Below are 13878 nucleotides of genomic sequence, written 5' to 3'. Positions count from 1 at the left end.
GTTGGGACTTTCATGTCTGTTTTGATGAGTTCTCATGTATCAGGGCAGATTGGTAATGAATTATAATATAATATAACATACTATAATAAAATAATATAACTAATGAGTTATTCCTTTCTTGCCACCACCTTCCCCAAAGAGGTCAGAGTTGTCTTTGAAAAGCACTGAGGGAATTTGCTTGGAACCACTCTGTAAGGGGAAAGTGGAAACAGGGAAAGAGCCTGAGAAGCAGAGGCCAAGTGTCCAGATGGGAAGCCAACTGAGCAGACTGGCCTCCTTCCCATGAGACTGGGAAGAGGTCTTGCAAACATCCACCTGCTCTCCTTAACTTCCCTTGCCTCAGTTTCCTCTCCTGTGAAATGGAGAAGTCATCCTACCTATCCCATAAGGTTGTTCAGTCTTTCTTTCCTTCTTTCTAAATGAAATAGTAAATGAAACAGTGTTGGCTCAGGTAGGTGTGGAGAAAGTGGTAGTATTACTACTGCTAGTGTTTTTTGTGGGCAAAGTCCACACTGCTACTGAATATTTACTGCAGGATTAGAACTCTTACCAGTCCAATCATGAATTCCTTCCTCCTATCTATCTATAATACCTTCAGCACCATATGCCATTTGGACTGTGAAAAATTACCTCACTTTTGCTTCCTTTAAATTTTTTCCCCCACTGACCTAACTTCCTTTCTTATTTGTATATCGTTGTGAGATAAAGCCCATAAGATAGATAGGTGGCCTTGTTTCCTTAGATGTATGAGGTCATTTTCAAGCAATGTTCTTGGGATGTTAAAGGCAGAAAAATAACAATCTGGTCTTCGAATCTTTCTTACAAAGCATTTAAACTAAAGCCTGCACGAATAACCATTATGACTCTGGCCAGAATCATGGAACACTGGCCATAATGAGTCCGTAGATACACTGTAAAAAAGTCTACCAGATTTATTACATGGAATTTTGCATTTGCAATAAGCCCTCGAAATTGCTCTAAGAATCCCTATCTCTTTTTTGAAAGATCTTGAAGCACAAACCACTTGGGTATAGTGAATATAGAGAGTTGAAACTCCCATCTAGATAATTTAGGTCAAACAGCCCTTATTATTGCCAGAGACTTGGAGAAATAGGGAGACCTATATTTATTTGAATGAATTAAATTAGTTAAGTTGGAATGACAAGTGTTTACTTAATTCTGCAGTGGATTAATACTCATTTGTAGCTTCCTTCTTTTTGTCCATCTGTCCTGCTTATTTTCTTTCCTTCTTTCTAATAATCAAGAATTTTTTTTTTACTGATCATATCATGTTGGGGATTATTTTGGACTTGGTGATGCAGAAATATAAGTGACTGGGCCTATCTCTCCAAAGATGCTTTTCAGAGACAAGCAATGCTGGTCACCCAACTTAATTGTTTCAGGTTTGGCCACATTGTGCCCAACCTCAGGGCTCTTGGAGAGCTAGCAGAGCTGACAGTCTATGAATTTTATGTCCAATATGTCCCTGTATGTTTATAAAAGACTGGTAGGGTATTAGCATCTCCCTTGATTTTTCTATTGACGGAACCCAAGTGCAAAAATGTTGAGTGACATCTCTTAGATCACAAAGTCAAAATAAGACCGATCCAGGATTTCTCATTCTAGCACTCATACTTTTGAGTTCAGTGAATATAAATAGAAGCCCCCAATTTCTAACTGCAGCTCTAGCTCTTCTTACCTGCTGTATGATCTTGGGCAAGTCAGCTCTTTGAGTCTCAATTTTATAGGTTGTAAAATTGGGATAATAATGACATCTACATTATAGGGATTTTTTTTTCAAGAAATAATCCATGTAAAAGGAGACTGGATATTGGAGGACAAAGAGTCCTCCTGTCCTGTCCCATGACCCTGGTCATGAGCACTACTCATAGCCTGTCCCTCCATCATCATGAGCCTTCGTCTCCTTCTCCAGATTTCCCCACCTGCCCCCATGCCCTTTTGTACCAGTCTGTGCACACATAAAGCCCTCGCATCGCACTTGACTTCTGCATGGTCTGCTGGTAGCACAGTCTTCAACTTCCTTGTCAGAGAAGTCGCACGGCTCCCCATGGAACTGAGCAGGCTGGAGGAGATAGGCATGCCTGTACTGTAGCAAAAAAGAGCAGGACTCAGGGACCTCAGAAGATGAGGGAGGCTGTATGCAGAGGGGTCCCCAGCCAGGAGGTGGGTCATATCCTCACTGCTCTCCCTGCCCTTGCATGTCCCCTATTGTGTATCCCTAAGGATGTCTTCACCTGAGTCTTCCTCCAACTGGACTTTGAACTCTCTAAGGGTGGGTGCCTTGCCTTGAATCTGTTTCTGCAGTGATCTCTCAAGATTTGCTGAATTAGAAAAGGCACAGGCTTTAGAGACAAAAGTTAGTAAGTGGATTCACGAATCTAGTTCAATAACAAAACATAAACTCAGTTTAATTACTTAAGTGGGTTAACATATATTCATTTATTCCTTAAGGCATCAATATGTTATAAATGAAAAGTTACGTGCTTTGCAGTCCCAACTGGCTGGAACTTTCTAGTTGTGGTATCAGCCAAGTAACTTAATCTGTGTGGATCTCAATTTACTCATCTGTAAGCTGGGAATAATAAATTACCTAAATGTACAGTTATGGAGTTTAAACTTAATGCATAGTTTTGATCTCATTATGTTTGTCTGATATATAGCAGGCACTCAGTTTCTTATAGTTATTTTTCTTTTATTATTAATGATTTTTAGCAGTCAATTTTGCTATATGTCAACCTTCTTATTCATTTATTCAAAAAATATCGATTGACCTATTTGTTTAAAAAGGTAGATGTCATTTTTCCTTGCTTGCTGGTTGGCTGGTTTTTAATCATAACAATGTCCCCTGACCTGCCTTTGGCACCATGATGATGGTGGTGATCAGCCGCTAGCAGTGACAACACGATGTAATGTCAACATGACGGGGGGATACCGAGCGCTTTCTATGCTTATGTGGAATCCCCTGTGCAAACTCAGAGGATGGTGGAGGGCTTCTAGAATAAGTGACATCCAGGCTGAAACGTGATTCTTTCCTGCAAACTCCAGGAGGAGTATCAGGCAGACACGGAGAGTGGATGTGAGGATGGAGAACAACCCGGATGAGGGAATAGCTGGACCAAAGCCAAGAGACAAAACAAACGAACAAGGGACAAAGCAGAGCCAAATATCCATTGTGACTGGAGAAAAGAGAGCAAGAAGGAGAGTGGGAGAGCAGGAGGGACACAAGGCAGGGGCAGGTAAATCATCTTACCAGCCTCGTAATATGGACTTAAAAGAGGAAGAGAGTTAGCAGATTTGGCTGGTCTCCAAATGTTGGTTGGAATCAAGATTGTGTACAAAAGGGGGGTAAACCAGGAGAGCAGCTTGTTTTAGCGAGCTTTCTTTTTGCTGCTGTGACTAAAAGACCTGACAAGAACAATCAGAGGAGAAAGAGGTCTCAGTCCATAGATGGCCAACTTCATTCTTTGAAGTTTAAGGTGAGGCTGAACATCATGGCAGAAGATTGTGGTGGAGGGAAGCAGCTCAAGATATCACACCATGAAGCAGAGAGAGAGACTAAACTCACCACTTACAGAATATAAACCCCAAAGGTATGTCTCCCGATGATCCACTTCCTACAGCCACACCCTACCTGGCTACAGTTGCCATTCAGTTAATCCCTATCAGGGGAACAATTCACAGATGGGGTTAAGGTTCTCATAACCCCATCATTTCATCTCCAAACTTTCTTGCATTGTTTCACACATGAGTTTGGGGGGGAGACCTCATATCCAAACCATAACATAGCACCTCTCTCCTCTCTGCACAATGACATTAATAAGGCTTAATTGTTACTTATATGGCATCTGTACTTGTGGCTATGGAAATCCAGAAAATAAATATGGACAATCATTCACCCATGCTCCATTGGAATTCCTTCTGGAAGGCAGAACCTGTCAGGAGAGAGATAAGACTTGCAAAGAAGTTTGTGAGAGAAAAAAAAATCTCAACAAGTCAGACACACAAAAGGAATAGGCCTGAACACAAGAAGGACCATTTGTGACAATCCCACAGCTAACATATGCTAAGTGGGAGAAAGCTAGAAGCATTTCTTCTAGACTAGAACAAAACAAGATGTCCAATTTCACCTTCCTGTTCAACATAGTACTAGAAGTCATAGCCAGAGGGATGAGACAAAAGAAAAAAAATAAAAATTGGAAAGGAGGAAGTCAAATGATCTGTTTGCAGATGATATGATGTTATATCTAGAAAAACCTGAAGTCTCTACCAAAACACTGTTGGAACTGATAAACTCATAAACTTATAGGTTACAGGTCAACATACAAAAAACCAGTAGCATTTGTATCCTCTAATAACAAAGAGGCTGAAAAATAAATTTAAAAGCAATCATTTCCACTATCCACAAAATATAAAATACCTACTAATAAATTTAAACAAGGAAGTAAAATATATCTATAACAAATATTATAAAAAGATACAAAATTGAAAATTATGAGAGGACACAAAACATCCCATGTTCCTGGATTGGAAGAATTAATACTGATAAAATGTCCATGCTATCCAAAGTGACGTACGGATTCAGTGCAATTCAGTGCAATCCCCATCAAAATGCCCATGATGATCTTTAAAGAACTAGAAAAACATTACAAAATGTATATAACATCACAAAAGACCCCATATAACCAAAGTAACCCTGAGTGAAAAGAACAAAGCTGGAAGCCTCACAATACCTGACTTCAAAACACACCATAAAGGTATAGTAACAAGACAGCATAGGTGTGGCATAAACAGACACATATACCAACAGAGCAGAGCAGAGAATCTGGAAATGAGTCCACATACTCATAGTCAACTGAAGGCACCAAGAGTGTGCAACAGAGAAAGGTCTTTTTAACAAAATGGTGCCAGGGCAACTGGATATATATCTGTAGAAGAATGATGAGAGACTCCCCTCTCTCACCATATACAACAATCCACTCACAAAGGATCAAGGACCTAAAAGTAGGACCCTCCATGATGACATTACTAGAAAACACACAGGGGAAACACTTGAAGGCACTGGTATAGATAAAGAATTCTTTAAAAATAAGACTTCAAAAGCACAGATGACCAAAGAAAAACTAGACAAATGGGTTTATATCAAACTCAGAAGCTTCTTCACAGCAAGGGAAAACAATCAAGAGTGTCAAAAGAGACAAAGTACAGAACAGAAGAAAAAACTTGCAACCTGTTCGTCCCACAAGAGGTTAATATCCAGAATATGTAAGGAACTAAAGCAACTCAACAACAAAAAAGACCCAAAGACTTTAAAATGTGCAAATAATCTGTATAGGTATTTTTAAAATGATGATATACAGATGGCAAGGATTCAGAAAAAGAGGAACTCTTAGACACTGTTGGTGGAGATGTAAATTAGTATGGCTATTATGGAAAATAGCATGAATGTTCCTAAAAAATTACCATCTGATCCAGCAATCCTAATACTTCATATATAGCTAAAGAAAAGGAAATCATTATATCAAAGAGATACTTGCACACACACATTTATTGCATTGCTATAGCCCAGATAAGGAATCAACCAATAGGTCTGTCAACAGATGAATGGAAATTCAAAAATGTGGTGAAATCACAATGGAATATTATTAAGCCATCAAAAGGATGGAGTCCTGCCATTTGCAGCAACATAGAAGGAACTGGAGGACATTAGGTTAGGTGATATAAGCCAGGCACAGAAGGATAGATACATGTTCTCACTCATGTGTGGAAGCTAAAAATAGAGGGTAGAATAAAGACTACAGAGTGTAGAGGAGAGGGGAATAAGAGAGGATGGATTGTGGTACAAAACACAGAGGGAGGAAGGAGTTCTAAGGTTCTGTTGCACAATAGATGATTGTCATCTACAACAATTACTTCTACAGTTCAAAAAAACTGTGGGAGAAGTGTTTGAATATTCCCAACACATCAACACATAGAAATGATTATGTCTGAGGAGATGGAAATGCTAATTACCCTGATTTGATTATCATACATGCATCAAGTTATGATACTCCATAAAAGTACAAATATTAAATGTCAATTTGAAAATAAGCATAAAATAAAACCATGCTCACAGAAAGCCAAGTGGGTCTGAGGAGGGTGGAAATGATGGAAGGAGTACACCTTGAGACCAGGCTGAGAGGTTTTGTCAAGCCCACAGATGGTGACCCTGCTAGGAATGAGGTCTGGCCGTGGGAGTCTGCAGCAAATTTGGAGTGTGGAGCTCTGGCCGGCTGGCTCATCTGGAGTCTACCTAGTTTATGCAGCCGATGAAGCAATTATCCAGATAATTGGATCAATGTTGATAACTTCAGCAAGAAAACCTACTCTGGGAACAGAATGATCCTGCCTGGCTCTCGCCATTGATCCAATTAACTGCGTAATTTTCTCGGGCCTACTTTCACAGCCTCTTTAGAGTGCTATCCATGACAGGCTTGGTTTCCCAACGAGCCAGGGACATAGTGACATTCTCTCCGCTCTGAAACATCCTCTGTTCTCAGAGCTGGGATCCTGCGTCCATCCTCCTAGGACAAGGGAGACTGAAGGGCAAACACCGCAGAGACTGTGGTTTCATGAGGAGAGAACCATAGACAAGGATCCAGTGACCAGAATTCAAGGTTTGTGTTGACTACTAGGGAACCCCAACAAGTCACTTACCTGATGAACCTCTGTTTAACTGTCATTCTAACCAAAAGGATAGCAACCATCTCTGCTGCCTTGCAAAGATGTCACAAAATAGAATGAGCTTCAACAAATACTTAGGAAGCAGCTATTTGCAGACACTGGAATGCACACTTCGGGCACAGAATGGAATATGTCTTTACAAGTTTACTTCTTAGTGAAAGTAAATAATGAACACCATAGTGTGAGAAGTGCCAGGACACAGGGTAACGGGACTTATTGATGCTTGGAAAGGTTGCTCTGTCTAACTGGAGGTGAGACTGAAGAGCAGTCATGGAAGGCTTCTCCGAGGAGACAGCCCTGAGTAGAATTTCAAATGATGAGCAGGTGCTTGCCAGTGAAGGACAGGAGGGGTGCCACTCTTGGCTGGGAAAGCAGCATGAAAGAAGCAGAGAGTGGGATGGTAGGAGGAATGCCCATGTTCCGGGGGGATACTGCATGGAGATACAGGCCAGGTTAGGTTAACACTAGTTGGGTATGGTGTAGACTTGGAATGGTTTTCAGACTTAGCTTTCTCTGGCTGCACCATGAAAGATGGGTGGAGAGAGCAGATTGGAGACAGGAAGCCTAACTAGGAATCTGCAAAGACAGATGGGTTTGGAAAACACCGAAGGACCAAAGAAAGGTTCTGATTGCTTTCACTTGAAAACCCAAAGGGAAAAGTCCGGTGGACTCAATCATCCAACATTCCTGAGGGCCTATTATGTACCAGGCACCGAGTGCGGTTCCTCGGCCAGTTTTGTGGCGGACAAGGGCTTCAGGAAGCTTAACCCTCCCCATGGCTTGGGCTCTTACCCTTTTCTTCTGACAGGGGTCACAGGCAGTCCAAGAGGACCAGCTGGACAGTTCACAATCAATAGGCATCAGGGGGACATCCACACTCCGCGTCTGTCTGCTCTTAGCAAGGCTCCTGTTGACTGTACTTGACTCAAAGGGACACAACCTTTCACCTCTAAAAAAGTCATTATAAAAGAACAGCATTAAGTATAGAAGGGAATTCATACACCTCCAGCCATCTGTCCATCCACCCAGCAAATATATATTTGTTCACCTGTGCAAGGCTATTAGTTGATTATCCAGTATAGGCTAATTCATCCAATAAATATTTATTGAACATGCAGTAAATTCCTGACATTATGGCTAGCTGTGGACAAAAGAGTACTGAACTTGAATCAAAAGACAGTCCATTAAGCACTTGGGTGACCTCAGGCTGGATTTTCAACTGGTATAACCTTTACTTTTCTCATCTATATGATGGGGTTAATCATATCTACCTCATAATGTTATTTCTTGGAATAAAAATGATAGTGAATGGGAAAGCACTTTACAAACTCTAAAGTACCCAGAAGATAGCTAGATGTGATCCTCAGCAATTCACTCTCCATCTCTAAGCCTCTGTTTTATTCTCCTGAAAATGAGAGGTTTGCACTAGAAGGTCTTTGAGGTGCCAATTCATGCTAACAGTCTAAGAAATATTTGCAGAAAACAAATAATATTCATGGTATTGTGCTATGAGGGATACAGAGAAATAGGACACAGATTCTGCCTTCTGGAACTCAGTTTGTCTTAGAGTAAGACACATGTTGCATGTCTTAGCTCTGTGGAGCTTTACCCTATAGGCAAAGTTTCAGAGCATGCAGTCCCCGTGGCCAGAGCCACGATTGAGGACCAGTGCAGGCTGGGTGGGGGTAGGGAGAGCTGGGCTGCAGCGGGGAGGCGGGTGAGGATGCCAGTGAGTGGTGTGAACCTGAGCTGCAGCAGCAGCCGGGGAGAGAGGGTGGGCTGGACAGGTATCAGGTGGAATGGGTAGACAGTACTGGATCATTGGACGGGGCAGAGGAGTCGAGACAGGAAGAGCTTAGGCTGATGCTGGTTTCCAGGGTGAGTGTGTAGGCAGAGAGGTATTGCAGGAGAAAAGGGGAAGTTCAGGGGAAGATGGCAGAGGTGTATGGAATTCCAGATTCTCAAGGCACATTACCACAGACACATTCAGCACACGGTTCCTCTGTGGGGTGGGAACTCAGGAGGGGAGATCTGTGCCAGAGGATGCATCTGATCATGAGGAGCTGTGAAACAGGATGAGACTGCTCTTGAGAGGCAACCCAATAAGGACAAGCCTTAAGGGTCACTGTACAAGGCAGGCCAGGGGGGACTGGCTGTCACAGTCAAGGTCCTCCAGAGCCTGTGGAGATGAGTCAGGGGATGAAGGGGCAGATGACAGACAGTATGTCTGCAGAGCCGTCGAATGACAGAAGACCTAAAGGACATCGCGAAGATAAGGCAATGCTTTTGTTGAGTTCCTGGGACAAACCAGGACACGGGTGAATGAACATGCCTGTTATTACTCTGCCTGAGACCCCAATGGCCCCATCTGTAATAATGGGCGCCTTACGATTTTTTCTTCCCAAGTGAAAGACAGTATTACATCATAAGATTCTTTCTAATTTGTGTTCCTTTTCAAACCTGAAAAGAAGATGACAGGAAAAAAAAAAAACCAAAACAACAAAGATGTGCTGGGCAGTCAAGACATGCATGTCACATGCTGGGCCAGGTGTTTCACACAGGCTCTCCCACTCTATCCTCACAGCAATGCTAGAAGGCAGCTGGGAACACCAGCACCTGGGCATATGTGGGAAATGGCCCTGAGGGACGGTGGCAGGCTGGTATGCTGTGTTGTTGGAATGTGAGCAGTGGTCTATTTGGCTCTAGTACATGAGCTATGCCAGTTGCCCCCATGCTGTCTGGAAGGAAAGGGGCCCAGTGTCCACTCCAGCCATCCCCTCCAACCTCTCATTCCCGTGTCCAAGATTGAGTCATTAGGGAGAGGATCACACTTCCACTGTCTCATACACAGGGTGTCACTCCAGACAAGGTTGTTAACAATACATTCTCACTTGGCAAAAGCCCTAAAAAGAGGCTAATATCAACTACAGTGAAATCCATCTCCATGACTGCCCCAGAGACCAGCAAAAATCAATTGCCTAGTAAAGTTGGATCTTTAACAAAAGGTCAAAGACTACTGGAAACCACAGGTGGATACTTTAAAATGGTTACTGGAGGCTGGATGCTGCACAGCCAGCAGGGGGTCTCAGAATGGGCTCCTATCTACTCATTTGCCCACGTTTGACAAAACAATATTGTCTGTGATTTGGCTTCTCTTAAGTATGTATTTGACAGTTCTGCAGGGTACCCTCTTCCTATTTCAACTACAAAACAGTTACATTGTGTTTTTTTGCAACTATCAAACCAACTCTGGGCCACAGTCAAGACTGAGTGAGTAAGGAATGTACACACTAGCTATTAAAAGTCACAATTATTTTTCTCCCTGAGATTTGAAAGCCTGTTAATGGGCAAGATGATCACTTACAGAAGGAACTGGGTAAGGAGTCGTTATAAGCACCAGATCTCTCATGTTTGCACCCAATTTTCATTATGGAGTGGCAATATAATGAAGTAATCAGCAGCATAAATAGTATGTTTGTAAATTACATTAGATAAGATGCATGTGGTTTGTTAGTGCTACAAAATGCAAATCCGAAAGAAAAGACAGCATTCAATCGTGTCTTTAATTCCTGGGAATAGCATGAAACCCCATAAAGGAGGGGTCCAGTTGGGACCTTAGTAAGATTACACTTGCCTTTCACCCTTGTGAATGTCTTTGGAAACAAGCCGGAAGGACATTTTAACCAACTGCTTTGACTTAGGTCATTCAAAATCCTCTGTATATACATAACTCTGAAAATTTAAACATGCCTATAGAAGTACAAACAATAGAATGAAAACCACCCAGGTACTCACATCCAGATTGACAGCTGCTAACTTTTTGGCACCCTGGCTTTAAGTCTTTTGTTTTAACATGTAAATCCCTATAAATTGGATACGTGTGTTTTATGCTAGCCCTGGTTCTTTTTCTCTCCTCTTTGGAGAGGGCCATTATGAAAATTTGGTGTGTGGATCCTTTCAGTGTCTTAAATATTTTCACAAATATCCACTCTATATTAATGTTGCTTTGGTTTGCTCACCTCATATTGTGCATGGGATTCTGCAACTTGCTTCTGCCCATCCACGATGCCTTTGTGAGGCCTCTCCAGGGTGATTTATAAGACCTATTTAATTTCTTTTATTTCTTTTATCTGGGAATTCTATCTTGGGAAATCTATGGCTTTTAATTTATTCTTTTTCTTTTTGAGGAGCATTCATAATTTCTCAATGCTTTTGCAAATGCAAGAAATGCTATGATAAACACCCTTGAAAAATATATTGAACATGTGCTCCTTACTTAAGAGCTGGCAAGGGTCTTCCTTTCCTCAGGGTGCATGGAATGCCATTGCCAGCATTATGACATATCTCACTGGGCCCAGGTCTCCCTCTCTCTTTCTAACAGGCATCTCTGATCAAAATAAAGATGGATCCATCAAGTAGAGCAGGATTAGGTCAGCAGTAAATTTCAAGTCATCAGCTTATATGGAGGGGGGTGCATCAATATCTTTTGGCTTTCTGTAGAAATGCCCTGACACAACAACTTTCTTGTCACACACAATTTGTTAGGCTGCTGGATCCCCTTTGCAAACAACATCCTTCCTCTTTGCTAGAAGTGGGCAGCTTCTGGGTGGCAGGTTTTCAATTTCTTTTCTCTCTGTCCTTTGCTGTTATAGACACAAAATTTAAAGCAACATCTCAAGGCAACAAATGTATGGCCCAGAGATAGAGAGCTGACATGAGAGTCCAGTAAGTCTGCTACATCAGGCAGGTGGAGAGGGAAAGTACATGAGTAAGCAGTAGAATAATGCAGAGAGCAGATGGGGGCTCTGGAAACTGATGCCCTTGAAACTGGATTTGAATCCATTTTCTACTATGTCATTAGGAAGTAACCCTGGAACAGCTAACGTCTCTCTCTAGGCCTCAGTTTTCTTCTCTGTAAACCTGTGGACAATAACACCTCCCTGGAGCAGCTGTGGGGATGAGAGGTCATGTGTGAAATTGCCTGGCACAGTGGCCATCAGCAATAATCAATGGGTCTTATGACCATGTGACCTGGTTACAAAGGTAAATAAAAATGAAAAATTTTCTTAGTTAAAATAAAGGAGATTTCTTAGCTAAAATGAAGGAGCATTTTCTGCTCCAGAACTAAATACCTTTTTTTTTTTTCTGCTTTGATGTCTGAAATTCAAATACACACTGGTTCCAGGACTGCGGGGTTGGAGCCACAAGTAAAGGTGAGAACCTTAAACCTGGGTCCAGGTAAGGGGTCATTGCATAAGGGTGAACCCCTCCTCTGAAGTCAGTCTGTTCTTCTACACAGAGCAAATAAGAAATAACACCCCTGGTGACACCGCTGTGAGGTTCAGTAAGTACTCCCAGCATGCACTGTCCCCTCAGACCTCCATTCCCTACCTTAGAGTGAACCTCCTAATTATAACTCTGATGGCTTTGCCCTTCACTAAGTTCCCCACTGCCTACACTATAGGTTCAAGCTCCTTAGCTGGCACTCAGTGTCCCCCAACTCTGCCTGCTGTCAGACCCCTGCTTATTCCTACGTCACCCCCTCCCCTGTTGCTCCAGCTTGCTCTGTGCTCATGGCTACTGAAATACACTTGGATGCTAGGAACAAGCCAGGCTCTCTCACACCTCCATGCCTCTGCTTATGCGGTTCCTCTGCCTGGCACACCAGTCCTCTTTCCCAGACCCCATGCCCAGTAGAGCTGGTTACTCCCTCTCGTTTCCTGTGTGGTCCTCTACCACCTCTTGCAGCAGGACAGCGAGTGAGTGCTCACGTGTTATCATTCTCCAAGGGGATACGAGTTTGTTGTATCGTGTTCCTCTTCATATCCTTGGAGCCCAAGAAGGGGCTGTGCACAGGGCCCAATGCTGTATAGGTAAGGTTACAGTGGTTTCTCAAGGAGCCCTGCTCCAGGTACAATCCCTTGGGCCCTGCAGGCTTCTCTGTTCATGCTAGCCAAGCTGTGAGCCTTCATCATTCCAACAGTCTATTTGAGTGTGCAGTGGGTGGTGAAGGCTCACAGTCCTGGTCTCAGGTGAGGTGCCTAACGGGGGCTGAGCAGGCAGCAGAGCTCATCCAGAGGAAGTATCCAACAGGGGGACTTGGCACTCCTCTCACTAAATGAGGGCACATGCTCAGGTCACAGCTTTGGAATAAGTAAAAGGAATGGCATTAACAGATCTCTGTCTGTAGGAGTGCTCACGAGGAGGTCTGGGGTCCTGAGTGCTTCAGTATCTCATGACAGGGGCTTCTCTTGAACTAGGAGGGTCCTCAAATTGCCAAACCACGGGTCCTCTTTCACGGCAGCCCAAGTTTGAGCTCCCGAATTCTACTAATGAAATAAATCAGTTAGCATTTAACAGCTGGAAATGTCTGGAGTGTGTAAGACAGAGCAAGAGAGGTAGGGGGTAGGGACCTGAGACCCCAAAGACTGGGTCTGTAAACAGGTCCAGTGGGTCACTCTCATATGTTAAAATCATTCAGATGAATTCACTCCCTTTTCCACATTCAGCAAACCTTTTTTGCCTAAAGAGTCAGACCAAAGCTTTGTTCAGAATATAGAACAAGTACCCTATTCTTCTTAGCATGACAAAATACATTTAAACATGTCACTTTCTCAACAGGAACCTTTGTTGAAGCCAGTTACTTGGTTCCACAATAATTTGAAGGGAATCATTGGTACTATTTTATGAGAAGCATGCAAATTGCTTCAAGGGATGCTCCTCAGCCCAGAGACACGCGGCAAAAAAGAGTCAGTCAGCATTATGAAGCTGTGTGTCCCCTGCTCTGGGTTCCAGCATGCATAACCATCACTTACCTAGAGCCAGGCAAACCAAGACCACCCAGGGCAACACAGAGAAGAGACATCTCTGCCAGTGCCCTCCAGGCCCAGGCCTCTGTCTTCCTTTTCTCCATGTGACAGGAGATCCAGAAAGGCTCCCAGATGCATGGAAAGCCACACAGTGAATGGCACTGTCAACTTTTGTCCCCACAGAGCAAACAGCTCAGCAGAGTAAACAGGGCTACCAGTGCCTGGAAACTCCAGACTTTGCACAGATAGAAACTGTCCTGTGACACTCACACCAGGCAAAGGATGCAAAACTCCACTGACCAGCAATTTGGTTTTTATTCCTGTGTGA

The 13878-nt window shown here is 42.9% G+C and overlaps 1 protein-coding gene across 1 annotated transcript in view; it reads right to left on the bottom strand.

Moving 5' to 3' along the window:
* The window catches only part of C8B (complement C8 beta chain), a gene marked incomplete at both ends in the record, with an annotated part of 35457 nt that extends 21803 nt beyond the window's left edge, over positions 1-13654 (bottom strand). The window contains 3 exons of the mRNA XM_081307847.1: positions 1966-2107; positions 7534-7690; positions 13557-13654. Coding sequence (XP_081163973.1) covers positions 1966-2107; positions 7534-7690; positions 13557-13654 — 397 coding nt within the window. The remainder of the gene's footprint in view (positions 1-1965; positions 2108-7533; positions 7691-13556) is intronic.
* Between the last annotated feature and the right edge of the window lie 224 nt (positions 13655-13878).

This window comes from Spermophilus citellus (assembly GCF_964194105.1).
Source record: "Spermophilus citellus genome assembly, chromosome: 9".
In the NCBI taxonomy this organism is placed as follows: Eukaryota; Metazoa; Chordata; class Mammalia; order Rodentia; family Sciuridae; genus Spermophilus; species Spermophilus citellus.
Note: the sequence above shows the minus strand (reverse complement) of the source record. Positions and strands in the feature narration are given on the sequence as shown.